The sequence below is a fragment of the Oryza brachyantha genome, chromosome 6 (genome assembly GCF_000231095.2).
Source record: "Oryza brachyantha chromosome 6, ObraRS2, whole genome shotgun sequence".
In the NCBI taxonomy this organism is placed as follows: Eukaryota; Viridiplantae; Streptophyta; class Magnoliopsida; order Poales; family Poaceae; genus Oryza; species Oryza brachyantha.
In genome coordinates this window covers 1,106,932-1,125,424 of record NC_023168.2, presented here as the reverse complement: position 1 = coordinate 1,125,424, position 18,493 = coordinate 1,106,932, and the positions used below count along the sequence as shown (strand labels likewise).

Sequence of the window (18,493 nt, the reverse complement as noted above, 5' to 3'; positions counted from 1 at the left end):
GATGGACGGAGGCGCGGGCCCACGTAAGCAGCGCAGTGGGTGCCAGTTGGTGGCACGCGAGCTTCTTCTCATGCAGGTGCTGCTGCTTTGCTTGTGTATGTATGTACGTGCGTGCAGCGTGCTGACACAAAAACAAAAGAGACCTTGGCGCGCGTACGTACGTCCGTCCGTCCGAGAGCTGATCCCTGGCACGTTGCACTTTACTACTCCGTTCAGTGCGTGCGTGCCAACTACTACTAATTAAGAGCAAGTTAACTAATAGTTTCAATTTATCTATAGTTAATCTAATACCCAATTCATACAATAGTTACCTACAAAATATCAATATATGGTCCCACATGTTATATACACATGTTGTTTTAGAGCCCGTACGCAGCTGGCTATAAATTAGTAGTCCACCTCTCTTCTCTCTTATCTCTTTAAAATATGTTTATAGCCGACTTATAACCTGCTATTGTACCTGCTCTAACACCGCCTCAACGACAGCACAACACATCGATGGAGCAAAGCAAATTAAATCGGTTAGTTAACATGCACTGCAACGACGAACGATCTTCTAAAAATGTGTGGTGCACTGTGCCTCCGTGCTGCTGCTGCTGCTGCCTGATCATCGTCATTCGGTGATTCCTTCCGTAGGACATAGACCACAGTTTCGCTGATACGAAAACAATGTGATATGTCTACACTTGTACGTGGGGGTGTCAATTACCTGCCATTTTGTTTTTTCTTTTTCTTCTCCTTTTTCCCTTTCCTTTCCTTTTTTTTCTAATTTTCTTGGAGATCAGCATTTATCTAAGCTAGAAATTTGGTGATGCATCTGCTTCTAAGGATGTCTACAGGCCATCAGCCCATGGTTTGCAAAGATGCAACATGTATGTCTCCGGAATAAGTCTATTTCACCTCCCTCAGTTCATGTCTCAACCACAAAACCGGGTATAAACCACAAAACCGGGTATAAACCGTCCCCAAACTACCAAAACCATCACAAATAGACTCTTTGGACGTTTTCAGAGGTGTTTTGCCCAACGTGGCATCTTTGATTCCGCTGACCAACTGAGTCAACTTGTGGGACATGTGAGTTGTAAGCATAAAAAAGGAGCCCACTATCAGCGACGGGGCTGGCTCCTACGTCGTCACCGGAGCTGCATCAGACGACGACGGCGCTGGCACTGGAGTTGCATTAGATGACAGCAGCACGGGCACCTACACTGTCACCGGAGATGCCTCAGACGACGGCGGCGGCGCGGACTGCAACAAGGAGCCTTGCTCGCTTACCGCCATTGCCCCCACATCGGCATCACCTCTGCCCCTTCACTTCACGCTCGCGGCAAGCTCTGTCAAAAAATGACAGCATGGTCTGCATCTCCATCAAAAAATGACATCGGCCTTGTGCCCTATTACAGGCCCAACCAACCGCCCAAGCGAAGCTCTAGGGCTAGACTTTGGGGTCCAAACTTTTGAACAGGCCGAATCAAGCGCGGCTTCACTTGAAACTAGGCCTGTGCAATTGTTAAATGGGCCAAATGCATCGCACTTTGAGTTAAAACCAGGCCTCAAGTCAATACCTACTTGAGTTTGTTTCTTTTTGGACCCCATACAGCCCATTGCATCCTTCACTCAAGTTTTGTCCAACATTATCGTTTCACTTAAAATAAGCAAATCGAAACGACATATTAACGATTAAAGATAATTTGTAGGTGAAACTTTGACATACGTGTTTCTATAGGTCTAAAAGTAAATATTGTAAAATAAACTACTATGGAAAAATCTCAAAACCAACTGCCCTAAAATTTAAATTTTAGCATATGTTTATACGAGAATAAAAAGGTTGCCAAAACGATGAGTAGCTGTTCTTTTGTGTGAAAAGATTCTTTGCTTTTGCACTGTGCTAACTTTTATTTCCAACGAGAGGGAGTTCTTCAGCTTCATCGTGACACTACTACACCACTATGGTCTTCTACTATGAATCAGTCTTGTGTACCCTGAAAGCCCTGAACTGGTTGTAACTTCTGCATTTTGATCTTAACACAGCAGCTTTATTACCCTACGCTGCAGCAGCATCGGCCATTTCATACTCTGTGTACAGTGTACACATAGGGGGTGTTTAGATGGCAAAACATTTTGTCAGAAATGTCACATCGAACGTTTGACCGGATGTCGAGAGGGGTTTTTAGATATGAATGAAAAAACAAATTTCACAGCTCGCCTGGAAACCGCGAGACGAATCTTGAGCCTAATTATGCTGTCATTAGCACATATTGGTTACTGTAGCACTTATGGCTAATCATGAACTAATTAGTCTAAAAAAATTCGTCTCACGATTTCTCACATAACCGTGTAATTAGTTTTTTTTCATCTATATTTAATGTTTTATTTAGATGTCCGAAGATTCGATGTGATGTTTTTGGAAAAAAATTTTAGAAACTAAACAAGTCCATAATTGAGACGCAACGAAAAGGAAATTCTGGTCAGTGAGTGTCCACACAAATAAGTAAAGCCCTCAATGCATAGCACCACTTTAAAGCTGGCCACTATGCTAGATACTTTACCTTCTTTTTGAGCCATCCATCCTCTCTTCACTTGTCTTCTTTGCTTTTCTAGTGTAATCTGATGATAAGTAATCTCCATCTCAATGCATATGGGCGTTGGGCAGCTAGCAGCAAGAAAAAGGGGCAGAGCTGGGGGATACTGTATTTTAAAGAGAAGCTGGCCTCAAGCAAGAGAAAAGTAGTTCAGGAAAAAAGCTAAAGTGCTGGCTCAAATTGGGATCGATCAATTCTTGCAGAGATGTTGTGTGCCGACCTGGGCTATTATTGCAGGTTTTGATTCTGATTAGTCGGCACAATGCATGACAGCAGAGAGGAGTGAGCAGTTCTGAAGTTGAAATGGAGGGTGATGCACTTGATTCAGAAATGTAACTGAAAGTGTCTGAAACTCTGAACTTCGTACAGCAGGTCGGACACAACTTATGTAGTTGGTTGTTATGCAAGGAGAGCATTTCCATGATCTTCATAATACTAGTTCAGTAAGAGCTGCAGATGTTTAGCTCTAAGGGGTGATTCTATTGGATCGACAAAATGGTACCTTTCTTTCACCACTATACTACACTTTGAACACATGAATTTTCCCCCTTTGTTCTGATTGATTACCAGTTAATACATCCTAGTCCTAGGGTGATTTTTCTCTAATGAGCTAGTATTACTTCAGTACTCTACTGAAAGAATCCAATGAAAGCTCAACCTTCTCAAGCATAGAAAGAAACGAACAGATGCCAAAGACAAATGTTGTTCCAACTTCTTACTACTAATTTAGCCACAAATCCAGGCCAACTCTGACTTCAGTTCATACTGTTCAGTAATAGTCAGTGGCAGATCCAGCTCTTGGACATGTCGGACGGGGATTGAGATTATATGCAGTCATAACTAGGAACCTAAGTTAATGACCGCATGGAATCACATCCATTCATTTCCTAGTGAATGATATAGATTAAGTATTACAGTGTTATTGCTACAATAAATGTCCAATGTTTTATGTTTAATAAACAATGTCTCAATTAATCTTACCTCTTGAATACTATTTGGATAGCTATAGTATGACTGCTTAGCTGTTTACTACTTCCGTCTTAAAATAAATCAATTTTTTACGTTTTACCTATAATTTTTAACTCTTCATCTTATTTAAATTTTTTTACGATTGATATTTTTATTTTTATTATATGATAAATCATGAATAATACTTTATGTGTGACTAATTTTTATCTAATTTTCTAAAAAAATTTTAAATAAGACGAATGATCAAATGTTAGATACGGAAACCAGAGTTGATTTTTTTTACTGAGGAAGTAGGTTACAGTCACATTAGACATAGGAACAAATTTTGTCGGACGGCTGTCTGGGCTCCACCGTTACCGTCTTCACTACAGTCGTTTGGGATTGACCGTATTGCTGGGTCCATTTGTAGTAGTAGTATCGTGCATCTCCAAACGGAGGAAACCCAACATTACATCAAAAGAAAAGCTCTGTCCCATTTTGACTGATTTTCGAGCTCGAGTTGTCCATCTCCATGCTGCAAAAACCAGCATCGTCGTTCGTGCATCAGACAAAAAAGACGACACATGTAGTTCACCATCATCTGCTCGCTTCACTATATGATTATAATCTAAAATTTAAATTTTCATCCTTAAAGTTAAAGTTAATTTTAAATTTTTTATTATAGTTTACTTTTAACATTGACTTTTATATCACCAAGAAAACATGTATAAAAGTTTTATTCATAAATTATTTTTTCGTCGTAAATATACCGTTTAATAGAAAAGCCAAACAATTACCCCTTCTTTAGCATCAAACAATGTACGGTCGTGATGTAGGGAACCACCCTACCAACGGCTGACATGACGCCGTTGCGAAAGCCGGACGAAGCACAGCGAATTCTCCTATAAAGCAGGCGTGTTCCGGCCACCACATGCACGCGCTTTTCATGGCTGCCATCTCCAACGCTGTCGCGAACACTTGTTGCTCTCCCAGTCCACTGCTCCGGCGACGGCGAGCCACTGCCATGGCGGAACGGGCACAGTTCCTGCTTGCCATCGCCGTGGTCGTACGGGCTTTCGGGGTGGCGGCCGGCGGTGCTTCGTTAGGGGTGAACTATGGCCAGGTTGCTGATAACTTGCCGCCGCCGCAGGCCGCGGCGTTGCTCCTCCGCGCGCTGAACGCCACCAGGGTGAAGCTGTACGACGCCGACGCGCGAGTGCTCAGCGCGTTCGCCGGCTCCGGCGCCGACTTCACCGTCGGCCTCCCGGACCGCCTCGTCCCGCGCCTCGCCACCGACCCGTCCGCCGCCGCCGCGTGGGTGCGCGCCAATGTTCTGCCGCACATCCCGGCGACGTCCATCACCGCTATCACCGTCGGCAACGAGGTGCTCAGCGGCAACGACAGCACCATGCTCCGGTCGCTCCTCCCGGCCATGCAGTCGCTCCACGCGGCCCTCGCCGCCTGCAACCTGACCGCCCGCGTGGCCGTCACCACGGCGCACTCCCTCGCCGTGCTCTCCTCCTCCTTCCCGCCCTCCTCCGCCGCCTTCCGCCGCGAGCTCCTCCCGTACATTACCCCTCTCCTCGCCTTCCTCGCCAAGACCAATTCGCCGTTCCTCATCAACGCCTACCCTTACTTCGCCTACAAGGCCGACCCGGGCCGCGTCGACCTCAACTACGTGCTGTTCGAGGCCAATGCCGGCGTCGGCGACCCGGCCACGGGGCTGCACTACGACAACATGCTGCATGCGCAGGTGGACGCGGTGCGCGCGGCGATCTGCAGGGCCAACTACGGCAAGCCGGTGGAGATTCGCGTGTCGGAGACCGGGTGGCCGTCCCAGGGCGACGACGACGAGGCCGGGGCCACGCCGGAGAACGCGGCGAGGTACAACGGCAACCTGATGCGGCTGGTGGCGCAGGGCAAGGGGACGCCGGCGGCGCCCGGCGAGGCGCTGCAGGTGTACGTGTTCGCGCTGTTCAACGAGGACATGAAGCCCGGCCCGGCGTCCGAGCGGCATTACGGGCTGTTCAAGCCGGACGGCACGCCGGCATACGACGTCGGCGTGAAGGCTCCGACGATCGGTGGCAGCTGGAAGGGGAGAGGCAATGGCACTACCGGCGGCGGCGCCGGCGGGCTGGTCGTGGCGGAAGGGCCCGGAGGAGCGGACGGTGCAGGACCCGGAACTGGATTCTACACAGTGTCTGCAGCGGCACACAAGGTGATTAAGCAAATAACTAATTACACTTTGCCATTCTTAATTAATTGCTTGTTTAATTACTTTTGTGATAGTATGGTTCTTGATTCACTGCATTATGTTTGGGTTTGAGTTTGGTGCAAGGAAGGTAAACTAGTATTGTGCAGTGATGCATCAGTTCAGTTGATCACTTGATCAGTGTAGTCTAATTAGTCTGTGTAACAAATTTTTTTTATGCACCTAAAATATAAATCATGTTTTTAAATTAAAAGAGTGGAAGATGCTGTGCTCCTAGATTTGCTCATCAAGTGAGTAGTTAATCATGCTTGGCACTAGCTAGGAATCAATCAAAAGCTAGCTGCTGCCTGCTGTTACAGCAATGAGATTTATACTAGCCCTCCTTTACAAGTAATGCTTTGTGTTCCTCACTTTTCTCCATGATCCTTTTTTTTCATAGGTGAAGAGGTGGCAATGCTGGGAAAGCTTGTTGTTTGCAACTGTCTTCTTGGCCATGGCTTCTGGCCTGTGCTGGTCATGACCTGGAGTGATGGAGTTTGAACTGTGAAGGTGTGCAGCAGTAGAAGAGGAGGAGGAGATAGATCTGCACCATTTGCAGACAAAGAGAAGATTGAAGAACGCCATTGATTCAATTGATTATTCTTGTTTTTGCCGTCCTCCGGTTCGTGTTTAGTTGATCTGTAGTTGTGTAGTACTGTGTAGGGAAGACATATATACATGATATACATGGTACAGTGGATCAATGATTCTGAATTCTGAAGCCGGGACCGATTGCAGGTTACCCGGTTGAAGAAAAAAACTATTAGTTCAAATTCAAAATTCTGAAAGGATTTGTTTGGTTGGTGTACTCAGATTTGTCTAAGCTTTCTCACGATATTTTAGGATATAACTTACGTAAGGCTTGTCTAGTAAAATTACATGTACACTTAGCTAGCACAAGGCAAGTTTGCTGCTCTTATTTTTTATCCTTAACATGAGGGTATAGATCTAATCTACTAAACATGAGATGCTTAACCTAAAGATAATCCTAATGCAGAAACTTAGGGCTACTGATCGTGTTGTGAAGCCATTGTCCCTAGCCTTGTGACCTCTTCTGCGAAGTCCAAGGTGGAGCAGAGGATAGAGTTTCTTGAACGGGCATGGATCCAGCAGTAACAGAGGCTGACATGTGAGCCCATAGAATACAGGGCCACATGTCACTGCAGCTACTGCATAGCAGTACTACAGACAATCTTCGCTGTTCTTGAACTGCTTTGGTGTTTATCGATATAGATTAGGTTGTTGTAGCGCCGAGCCTCCTAATCTCAGTGTAGAGGTATGTTCACTGTATGACGTTGTGCTACATGTGATTTTGCAGGTGCCCTCATTTAGCCTTAGCGGAGAGCGGCCAGGGAGCTGGTAGCAGAATTCACCGCTCTCCGTATAACTCTCCCAACGGACGTAAAAAGAAGTTTCTTAAAGGACATATTGGGAGTAACCTATACTGCCTCTGTCCCGAAATAAGTTTATTTTTTTAGTTTTTAGATATGATGTTTTGATTCTTCGTTTTATTTGAAATTTTTTTGCGATTAATGTTTTTATTGTTACTGGATGATAAAACATGAATAGTATTTTATGCGGGACTATTTTTTTAAGTTTTTGTGCAGAATTTTCAAATAAAACGAATGGTCAAACGTTAGACACGGAAATTTAAAAAATAAAGTTATTATAGCAGGTACAACAGCAGGCTATAAGCCAGCTATAAACATATTTTAAAGTGATAAGAGAGACGAACTTCAAGACACAGTATGTGTATGACATATGAGACCATTTACTAATGTTTTTGTAGATAACTATTATATAAATTGACTATTAGATTGACTGTAGATGAATTGGGGCTAGTAGTTGGTTATACTATTAGTATTAGTATGTATTCTTGTAAGTACTTAAAAAATATTAGTATTGATGGGCTGGACAGTCAACCCAAAAGCGCTCTGCTAGGCTTTTGAAAGGATGGCCAACGGACGGAACGTGAGCATTGGGTGGGCCTGTCGGTGTGTGTTGTACCAGGCCGGCAGGCCCCCGCGCTCACCGAATCCAATCGCGCGTTGCGGCCTTGGCTAATGGCTCACCCGCGAAACAACCAACCATTCGCCTCGCCCTCTCGCGGGTCGCGGAGCCGTGCGAAACGCCCCCTCATTTTTCTCTCCTCCTCTCCCACTCTCCTGAGCCGCACCGAACGCTCGTTGGTTGGTACGCAACGCGACGCGCGATCGACCATCCGCGCCACTCCACCGCTCGCATGCAGCCGGCCAAAGCGGCAAAAAAGCCGACACAATGTATCTTTTCGGCGTACGTACGTTTCTCCGCCCGCTTCGGGACCAACCAACCAACCAACGGCCGTCCGCTAGTGAAACGCATGCGGCCTCAAACCCACCCGTCCTGTCCGCTTCAGCCCGGTTGACACGCCTATGCCTGGTTCGGTCCAAATATCCAAATCACGCACCGCCTCTAACCCGGCCGTGTCGGTCGCTCCGTAACACTAATTAACCAACAACAACATCTCTGTCACTAGAGAGAGAACAAAAAAACAGAACAAGCACGAATTTCACAAGGGCAGCTAAGGCAAACGTGATGAACGAACCATGGAGGACTGGAAGGAGAGGGAGGGAGCAGTGATTTTCTAGAGGCTGATCTGGGTCAAGTCAGGTCTGGAGCAAAATTAAATTAAGTAGCAAAGACTATGTGGGCAACAGCGACGCGGCAGCCACCGATAAGGTCCCTGCCTAAGCTGCCGTCCTCACCAGGGCGCCCATCGTTTTACTACCCCCGGTGACGGCCGGCCGTCACCCCAACAATTCGTCACTCTCGGTCGTCGACAACATGTACCTCATCTTTTTTTTCTTTATAGTTATATTTATAAACTTTAGTTTCATATTTATAGTCAGTTTTATAGTTTTTTCACCGAAGTTTATTTTTTTTAGCATTAGTTTTTATATCGCTAAAACATGTATGTAAAATTTTTATTTGTTTGAAAATATACTTTTTGCTTTTTCCCAGTCGCCCTGTTGTCTCTGCACGCATACCTTTCACGCATACGTCTCCTTGATCTCCGAATCATCACCGTGTATGCCTACCTTAATTGCCAACTTCCTACAACTCACTTCTTTTCGATCTCTACGGGGCAGCAATTCATGTTTCTTTTCAGTTTTATTTATCGGATTGTTTGATAATCCAGCTTTCAAAAATTACTGTTTTCTTAAGAGAAAATTTTCTTGTACTGTACCGCATGTTTCAACTACTTTTAAGAAGTGTTTATTAGGTTTGTTGGATTTCAAATTTTACCGTCGACACAAAATCAGGGAGAAATATATCATAACGATTTTTTCTGCCGTTCGATGAAGCCCGAGAGTCCTATTGGCTGTTAGGTATACGCTTCATCCCACAAAGACCATGCCCAATAGTCTCCCCAAACTCCTCTTACATGCTAGTTAACCGGCAATCACACTATAGTTTGTGATGCACTTACGTTTGACAGATTTTCGGTGGATTTTCTATTGAAAGTTGCAAACCTAGTCCCTAATTAAGTTTATTTCTCGAAACATTCAACTTATCTATTTAGTCAAGTAAATAATTCATGGCAATAATCTGCCCAATAATATAATGGAGAAAGAACAAATGGAGAAGGAATAAAATCGGTCCTTGCAGTGTTTTTTTTTGTAATTAAGGAGAATGCCTTTGCAGTGTGGTTGATTTCGGATTGTAGGTCTTTGTTGGATGACATAGTGACAAGGGACATCACATTTCATTAAACTACTAAAATTCAAGCTTCTACCTTAATGGGCCAGGAGATAGTGGGCCCACCTGTGATAGCCCAGAGTTGGTGTGCATAGTGTAGCAGCAAGCATGGCACTCCCTCTGAAGAAAAAGGTGGTAAAAGAAAGAAAGATGGCCAGCAGGCACCCTGTAGCCTCCAACAATATTAGACTGTACTACAGTTAAGGGTTCATCGTCCTAATTAATCACTCAGACATTATACTACTACACTATTCAACAACCAATTTAGCAGTTTGCGTATGCATCACTAGAGAGGAAAAAAACAAACTCAGGCAGCTTTCAATAATCATTGACCTGTCTCCTATACAGGTAGTTCTATCCTTTCATATATATACTATATATCCAAATTAATTAACTAAATGTTCCAAGTGAAATTTTATTATTGATTGGTTAAAGAAAAAATGGTGCACATTATTAATTTAGTAGGGCAAGAAGGATGGGCGCCTAGTCATTTTCGAATCTAATGTGCTATCTTCAATTCATGTATGTAAAAAAGAGTAAACTGTGTACTGTGGCCCTTCGTACTAATTTGGCAGTCAAAGCAGCTGTGTTGTAAGTCTCTCTCTTTGCATTGGCGTATCCAAAAACTAATCACTACTTGGAGATTTAGATATTGTCACCAAACAGTAATATATATTTGATGTCTATACTGCCATTATTCGTCGTACGTACTGATCGATATGTTTGGCTCAAGAGTAATATTAAAATACAACTACTAATTAATAAGAGGATGTCTGTGTCTGGAATGCACATGTTCATCAAAGCATATATTTTTGTCAGAAATCACTGTTCTCATACTTAACATAGATGTTATATTATCGAAGTTTACTAACTGTTCAAAATTTGTTATGACATTATCATAATAGTATATGGTAAGTATGACTTATCATTTTTCATATTTATACTAAATTTTTGATTAAGACGAATGATCAAATGTTATAATAAAAAAAATGGGGAGGAGGTAGTACATATACAATTACTTGCTGCTATCAACATGATGCAAACAAAAAATATTGGTGCAAAAGCACACTAGAGGACATATGTCATCATTTCTCCGTCTGATGTGGTGGGGATACATAACATGAGCATGCATGTATACACTGCACTGCATGCACAATATAATTAAAGATGCCCTTGATCTGTATATATCCACCGAAAAGCAGGAGCTTCTATGAAAATACTGGCTATCCTTTTGGTAGGTATATGTCACATTTTCACCTGCAATTTTGATACACTTGGGTTTGCTGTATACTGTAGGACAGGGTTTACATCGGGGTGAGGAAAAAGCCGAATCTTATATTCGTAAACGAAAAATAATTTGTGAATAAAATTTTTATATACATATTTTTAGCGATCTAAAAGTCAATGTTGAAAAATAAACTTTGGTAAAAAAGTTTCCAAAATCAACTTCAAATTTAAGATTGAAAATTTAAAATTTGGCATATAAGCATAATCATAAGTGAAAAGATACGGTGATTAAGCCCGTATGTTCGTAATCACATATTTCAATAAAGTTTTATCGCTTTCCGATAGATTCTGACTAAATTTTTTTTATCAAACTTACTGTCTGCCATTTAAATTTAACAAAAACCATAAAAAGTTTCCAACCCTAAATTAATTTCAAGCCGCTTAAAAATATTTAAAACATCACAAAAACCGATCGATTTTCGTTGGCTATGTGAACCCTACAGTGAGATTTCACCACTGTCTACCACCATGCATGCATGGGTAGCTAGCTAGCTGCAGCAACAAAATGACGACCCAGCCATCATATTCTCCCATGCATTCCATTGCATGCACTCGTGCAAAAACGCACACCACACATACAATATTCGAGAATTTCAGACGATCGATCGATCACCCAAATCGATCAGAGAACATATGTATATATTGATCACTGGATTAATTCATCGGGACGGCAAGACGTGATGCACGTGTTAGGCCCCTAATCAATTCGATCTACCTAGCTGTCAATAAAGCAGTAGAAAAGGTTAAAGCCATGGAGAACAAAACAAAGCTCCAGATCCCGCAAGATTTTAACGCTATCAATTGACCGCGACAAGGCGACAAAAAGTATTCTTGTATATGTGGCACGAGGCACCAGCTATACTAGCATGTAGGAGTATATATATTGGAGTACTTTGCAGCTTGGAATAATTTTATGATATTAAAAGATATCATATTTTATAGTGTACAGTTTACTAATTTAATTCTTCTGTATGTCAAGATATCAAAAATTTTGTAGTTAATTATCCTGTATGTCGAGATACCAAAATTTTGAGTAGAAATTTTGCTACCTACTAGAGATAGTTTCTTATTGATGATAAATTGCCATGTATTTTCTCGGTCCAAAATTAAGTTTATTTTTTAGTTATTGGATACAACTCTTTGTCTTATTTGATTTTTTTATAATTAGTATTTTTATTATTATTAGATTATAAAACATGAATAGTACTCTATGTGTGACTATTTTTTAAGTTTTTAAATAAAAAGTTTTAAATGAGACGTACGATCAAAATGCTGGGCATAAAAACAAAAAAAAGACTTTTTTTTAAGAGAGGCAGCAGCATATATGTGCATGCAGCCCAAGCGTAGCATTAATTTGCAACATTTTCAACGCACACTGAAAGTCACAGAGGGCAAATTAAAGCAGCTAGTGTGCTCAGTGGTCTCCTCTCACATCTGTCTGTCTAGCTAGCTTTTCTTGCCCATTTGCTACCTCCAAATATCTCCACAAAATAGCTGGAGGGGCCAAAGATCTCTGCCTTTTTCTCGGCTATTTTCCTCTTGGCATGACACGAGAGACAACGATTTGCACCACCCAACAACAATTACACGAAAAAAATAATTATGCTCTGAGAAAAAAAAAATGAACCACACACACACAACTGCTAGTAGTTAATTTATTAACAATCCATCGATCGATCACACAATAATTAAAACGTACACCCACACACGGTGATCAGTAATAATAGATGATGATGATATGATCATCAGAGAAAGGAAATCACACCTCGCTGCACTAGAAAAATGTCTTGATATATAATAAGCTACAGGTACAATATATAACTATAGAAACATATATATATATATATATATATATATATATATATATATATATATATATATATATATATATATATATATATATATATATATATATATATATATATATATATATATATAGCTCTCCTACCACGCCGTCCTTTTAATTCTTTTTCTTCCCTCTGTTTCAGATCGACAACAACTCGCTCGACCACGACTGCACCTCAACATCTTCGTGGATCATCACCGACTGATCAACGGCTCAGATCGATCGATAGATCTTGATTAGTGTCTTGCTCACATGGCCAGCTATGTCGTCGTCGTCATCGTCTTCTTCTTCATCTCGCTGGAAACCCTAGCTAGCTAGAGGAATTATTGATCACGTACACGTGTGTGTTACGTACGTACAATACCGTCGTCCATGCATGCATGCAGTGCGTAGACCGACCGGCCAAGAGTTAGTGCATGCATACGCCATCCATGTCTAGCTGATTCTCCATCCATCACCCAATTATTATACGTTGTTCATGGTCAAGTCCGCGTGTAGCGATGACACCGACCGCGCCAGGCTCCACAGGTCGCCGTCGCCGGCGCCGGAGGAGGCGTGCACGGAGGAGAAGGCGGCGCCGGGCTCGTCGAAGAAGCCGGACACCATGCTCTTGGAAGCCACGTCGGAGAGCGCGCCGTTGAGCTCGTACGACGCCGCCAGCCGGTCCAGGCTGTCCCAGTCGGCGATCCCCGACGCGTCGGCGGCGGAGTACTCGCCGGCCGGGTTCGCCGCCAGGAGGCCGCCGCCGCCGGCGACGTGCTCGAGGGGCGGAAGCTTCATGAACTTGCCGTACATGCTGATCGGAGCAGCGAGGTGATCCAGCGCGGCCGCGGCCGCCGCCGCCGGCTTGGTCTCCTGCTTGCAGGAGCGGCCCATGTACTGGAGGATGTGGTCGAGCGCGTCGTCGCTGGCGGAGTGAAGCATCTGCGCCTTGACCTGGTCGCTGACGGTCACCGTCGAGCAGTTGCTCGGGCTGCTCTCCATGGCGGCGGCGAGCTTGGCCGCCGCGTGGCTCGTCGTCGCCGCAGAAGCGCCGCCGCTCTGGCCGCCGTGGTGCACGAGGTTCTTCTTCTTGAACACCCTGCAGATCACCCACCCTTCCTCCTGCGCCGCTTGGTCTCCGGCGCCGCCGTGCATCTGTACGTTCAATTACCAATTAATCAGCAAAACCGTCTCGCTAAACAATTTTCATGAGATGAAATTAGAAGAACAAAGTTAATTAACCATTTAACCGTGAGTAGTTAAAGAGATTAATCAGTACTCCCCTAGCAAATAGTGTACTGTCATGTACTATATCGTTGAATTTTCCCCACAATTAACGTTGATTGAACAGGAGCTAGCTAGTTATTGCAGGTCAATTTGCACAAAAAAGAGGCACAGTGCAGCGACCCTAGCTAGAATCAGATGCAAGATTTCCCACAAGCCAGCTCAAAAGCTAGCCAAGCTAGCTAGCTACTTCTGCTCGTCCTCCATGTTAATCAAGTTGACAAATCTCAGGGCCAGGAAGAAAAGAAAGTAAAGCCATGGCGATTTGTCATATGCTGGTGTCCTGGCGTGCACAAAGTCCACTCCCTAGCTGCTCCCCCATTCGTCAACTTAACTGGGGGCCATGCATGCAGATCAGATCACATACTAGTACGTAGCAGCAGCAACAACTACTACTGCTGCTGCAACTAATTCTTCAGTGTACGGACGTGTGTTTGTGTCTGAGAGCTAGCTAGGTAGAACGTGTGTATATGTACGGACGTGTTTGGTTAATTGGTTGGGTGTGGCATATTGCATTCGCATTTGGGGGGGTTGCAATTTGCAAATGGGGCAACACATGTGTAGTACGGTACGTTCTGATGATCTTGCTGGTGCGCATGCAGAGATTCGATGAACAGACAACATGCCTGCACTACACCTGCACCTATCGAAGCTATGAGCTTAGCTTAGCTTAGCTTAATTAGCTGCCTTGACGTACGTACCCCAAAATGGTCGCGCATGCACACACCTAACAACCTCTCAGCAACCAACCATCTGATCATCAAACGCATATGCCCCCAAATGATCCATCCATCTCAATGATCTCTCAAGTGATTAATTTGAGAGATAGCTAGCTAGCTAGCTAGCCTGTATTAATTAGCTTGATTATTTGCTAGCTAGAGAGAGAGAGAGAGAGAGAGAGAGAGAAAATTAGTGAAACCACCCACTACCTCCCTTTTGCGAGTGACAGCGAGTGAAGAAAGCAACGCTGCCACTCGCGCGAGCGAGCGAGCTGATCAGACATGTCCCCCCGGCCCCATTCCAACCACCAATATATCACCTCACCTCGCGACGACGCGACGTGCAAGCGCGCGTGTACGAGAAACATGCACGCACCCAGTGCTCGATCGATCTGATCTGATCTGATCTATTCCTGCCTCGCTCACGCATCGTCGGCCGGCCGGCCGTCGTCTACAGTGTCAAGAAGTGGAGTTGAATTGAAGTGTGTGTGGACTTACTGGGGAGGAGGAGGAGGAGTAGGAGGGGAAGGCGACGGCGGTGGCGGCGGCGGCGGCGGAGGAAGGGTCGTCGAGGCGGTACTCGTGCATGATCCAGTCGGACTTCTGGCCGTGGGGGGCGCGGCCCTTGTAGAAGACGAGGGTTTTGCGCATGCCGATGCGGTTGGAGCTGGAGTAGATGGCCTTGTCGCGGCCGGTGGCCTTCCAGAACCCCGCCGCCGTCGCCCGGTTCGTCCTCGTCCCCGTCGGGTACTTCTTGTCCTTGTGGCTGAAGAAGTACCAGTCGTTCTGCGGCCCTGACCCGATCCTACACCTCTCTGCACCAACCAACGAACGCCACATTACACTTTGATCGATCACTACTACGAACGCACGTACCTACTTGTGATCGATCGATCGATCACTTGCTAGCTAGATCGATCGGTTGCGTGCGTACCTTGGATGTCCCATGGCTCGAGCTTGTTGAGGTCGACGTCGCGGATGACGTCCAGGTCGATGCGCTCCGAGGCCACCTTCTTCTTCAGGTAGTACGTCAGGAGCTCCTCCTCCGTCGGGTGGAACCGGAACCCCGGCGGCACCACCGACTGCCCGTTCACCGATATGCTCATCGTCCTCGATCTCGATCGATCACTCACTGATGAGAGCTCTCTCTAGCAGATGATCAGTGCATGCAATGCTCAAATTAGCGTACTTGCATGCTTGGCTAACATTGACAGGGGATCAAATTGATGGAAGGAAGGGAGGGAGGAAGCAGCTGGAGGAAGGAGATGATCGATCGAGAGAGCTAGCTAGCTGCAAGGCTGCAAGCTAGGAGGTGATGGGAGGATGATCGGATGGGGTACAAGGAAACAAGTTACAATGGAGGTGGTTATATATAGCTAGTGACAGTGGCTAGTGGGATTAGTTTCGCGAGGTTAGGGAAGTGCCACCAACCTTGAGAGAGAGAGAAACAAAGGCAATGGCCCCAGCAAGGAAAGAGAGCCAAGAAATGGAGGAGAGAGAACGCTGAAGCTGAGCTAGAGAGAGAGAGAGAGAGAGATGCACAAGGACACAGAAACACAGATAGCTAGGCGTCTGTGTGTGTGCAGAAGAAGAAGAGGGCAGATCGAGAGAAAGGCGAGCAGCCAACATCCGAGAGCCATGACACACGACCTTAAAAATCTCTCGGAAAAGCACAGCCAGCCCAAACTACTTTGCATCATGGGGGGTAAAATCAAGTGGTGTGGTCGACTCTGGCATGGCCAGCATAACCACCGCAGCAGCAACCACTGCAGCAACAACAACAGCAACAACAATAACAGCATCAGCAACTGCAATGTTATGTTATTCTATCAGCTTCGAGATTTTGTGGCAATTACTTTGAACTTTTGCAGGAGGAGAAAAAAAATAATTGATATTGGTTGTGTACTAGCTTAGCTAGCTAGCCCCAGCTAGCTGAGGTGAAGAAAAGAAGGCTGTTGCACAAGCTTGGAAGCAAGCAAGGGACAGCTTTTTGACTTGTTCTAGAAAACGATAAAGAAATGTGCGTGCGTAGTTTTTGCAGTTCAGTTGTAATGTTAATTCGATCTTGCACAATTTTGTCTCCACGATCCATTTTTTTTTCCTTCAGCAGCAAAAAGCTCAAGATAGAGACTACCATCGAGGGAAATAAATTATCATTGAAACAAATAGCTTTATTCCGGCCATAAGTCATCAGAGGAGAACAACGTATGTTGACTTCAGTTCCAACTTATGCTATCTAATTGATTGACCAAATCACACACAGAAAAAACAACCTACTGTATTAGGTTAGGAGAATTTTGCACATATTTGCATATATGTTTGCCTGATTTCTAGCCCATTAATTTTTCTTATTTGAGTAAATTTTACAAATCTACAGCTACATTGACCAAACTATCGTAAAACTATATAGATAGGAGATGGCGTATCATGAAACTCTAGATTTAGCAAGAAATTTCTTATGAATTGCATATTTTAGTCGACAAAGCATTAGAATTTACCAACTATAGGTTTATGAATGAAGTTAGCAAAATATACATTCTTTAGGGCACCTTTGGAACAGAGTAATTCTGAAGAAATTTTATAGGATTCAAAATATATGGAATTTTTTCCTACAAGTCTCTTTAGAAAAAAAAAATAACAGAATAGCAGTTCCGTAATCCTACAAAATTTGGCTCAAATCATAGAGATTTTGGAAGATTTCTAATATAAGGTTTAACCTTTTGGAAAAAATTCCTAGTGTCAATCTCTGTTTCGATTTCGGTGTTTTTCGTAAACTCCATTGAAATGGTTATGCATATAACTTTTATGTGTTTTCCTATATAGGATTTGAGGTGACAATGCACTTAAGTTCTACTATTGGTGTATAAAATATGACATACCCCAACTGGAGGGGCGAACACCGACAACAACAATAATAGAAACGCCAGTTTACATATAGAATGTAAATACAAGGAGACAAGGGGTACAAATATAAAATCTTAGGAAGGGATTAGGGATGAAACTAAGAGAAATCAACAAACTTACAAGCTAGAAGCCTAGAAGATAGCCACAAAGCTTTTTTGTCGATATCACCCACGTATCTCATTATCCCATCTTCCGGTAACCCTCAAGTCATATTTCCCAATAAGATTACCGAATAGGTCTAGACTAAGTTTACGTGTGTTTGCCACTTTTTCCAACTTCTACTCACTTGATTTTCACCGCATGTTTTCTGAATTTATATTTTGTAAAGAAAATTTCATAAAGAAGTTGCTTTAAAATTATACTCGTATTAACTATTTTTTTAATTTTTAGTTAATAATTAATTAATCATGTGCTAATTCACCGCTCCATTACGTGTGCCGCTAAGGGAGAAGGGTTATGAACCCCTCCTCTGAATCGTAGTCTAGTTGTACATACATCCTTTGCCATATTCTTTTCATATATACGATGCCAACAGGGGCAAAGAATCCGAAGGTAGGATGTAATGCCATCAGTGTCGTCTCTATTGTACCATTGGATTAATTCAAAAATATACATTAGAAAAGATAAATTTATAATAAAAATTACATCAGATCATTGGTGTCATATGACATCATGAAATGGCCCTAGCTCTACTCCTAGATACTGATGGTACATAGTTTCATTACTCTTAGTAAAACCTGAACTTGTATAAAGTTATCCAATGTCTGACAGGTATCTCACTGAATGACTGAAGATACAACACACAAATATAACCCATGTATACAAGTTTAATGTTGTTATATTTATGTCTATGGCATAAATGTTTTTTTTCACGTGTGTTTTGAATATCACGTGTTCTAAATGAGCTCTCGAAGTTTAGATTCCTAAGACTATTACTATTATTCTACTAATG

General features: G+C 43.5%; 2 protein-coding genes across 2 annotated transcripts; one reads left to right on the top strand and one right to left on the bottom strand.

Annotated features, from left to right (window-relative positions):
• Window positions 1-4,466: 4,466 nt before the first annotated feature.
• On the top strand, window positions 4,467-6,589 carry LOC102717347 (glucan endo-1,3-beta-glucosidase 14-like). Its single transcript, XM_006655690.3, has 2 exons — window positions 4,467-5,748; window positions 6,182-6,589. Exons 1-2 carry the CDS (start codon window positions 4,477-4,479, stop codon window positions 6,260-6,262), a joined length of 1,353 nt encoding a protein of 450 aa, XP_006655753.2. The 5' UTR covers window positions 4,467-4,476; the 3' UTR covers window positions 6,263-6,589.
• Window positions 6,590-12,949: 6,360 nt separating this feature from the next.
• On the bottom strand, window positions 12,950-16,225 carry LOC102717071 (NAC domain-containing protein 43-like). The gene is made up of 3 exons (XM_006655689.3): window positions 15,572-16,225; window positions 15,136-15,452; window positions 12,950-13,789 (listed from the first exon to the last, which is right to left on the bottom strand). The coding sequence occupies exons 1-3, from the start codon at window positions 15,741-15,743 to the stop codon at window positions 13,118-13,120; spliced, it is 1,161 nt and encodes a 386-aa protein (XP_006655752.2). The 5' UTR covers window positions 15,744-16,225; the 3' UTR covers window positions 12,950-13,117.
• Window positions 16,226-18,493: the final 2,268 nt, after the last annotated feature.

What these genes read in the sequence shown, in the direction of transcription:
- LOC102717347 (XM_006655690.3), top strand. Translation starts at nt 4,477, where the DNA reads ATGGCTGCCATCTCCAACGCTGTCGCGAACACTTGTTGCTCTCCCAGT. An exon ending in TGTCTGCAGCGGCACACAAG is followed by an intron (nt 5,749 to 6,181) that starts GTGATTAAGCAA and finishes TTTTTTTCATAG; the next exon opens with GTGAAGAGGTGGCAATGCTG.
- LOC102717071 (XM_006655689.3), bottom strand. Translation starts at nt 15,743, where the DNA reads ATGAGCATATCGGTGAACGGGCAGTCGGTGGTGCCGCCGGGGTTCCGG. An exon ending in CGAGCCATGGGACATCCAAG is followed by an intron (nt 15,453 to 15,571) that starts GTACGCACGCAA and finishes TGGTTGGTGCAG; the next exon opens with AGAGGTGTAGGATCGGGTCA. An exon ending in ACTCCTCCTCCTCCTCCCCA is followed by an intron (nt 13,790 to 15,135) that starts GTAAGTCCACAC and finishes TTGAACGTACAG; the next exon opens with ATGCACGGCGGCGCCGGAGA.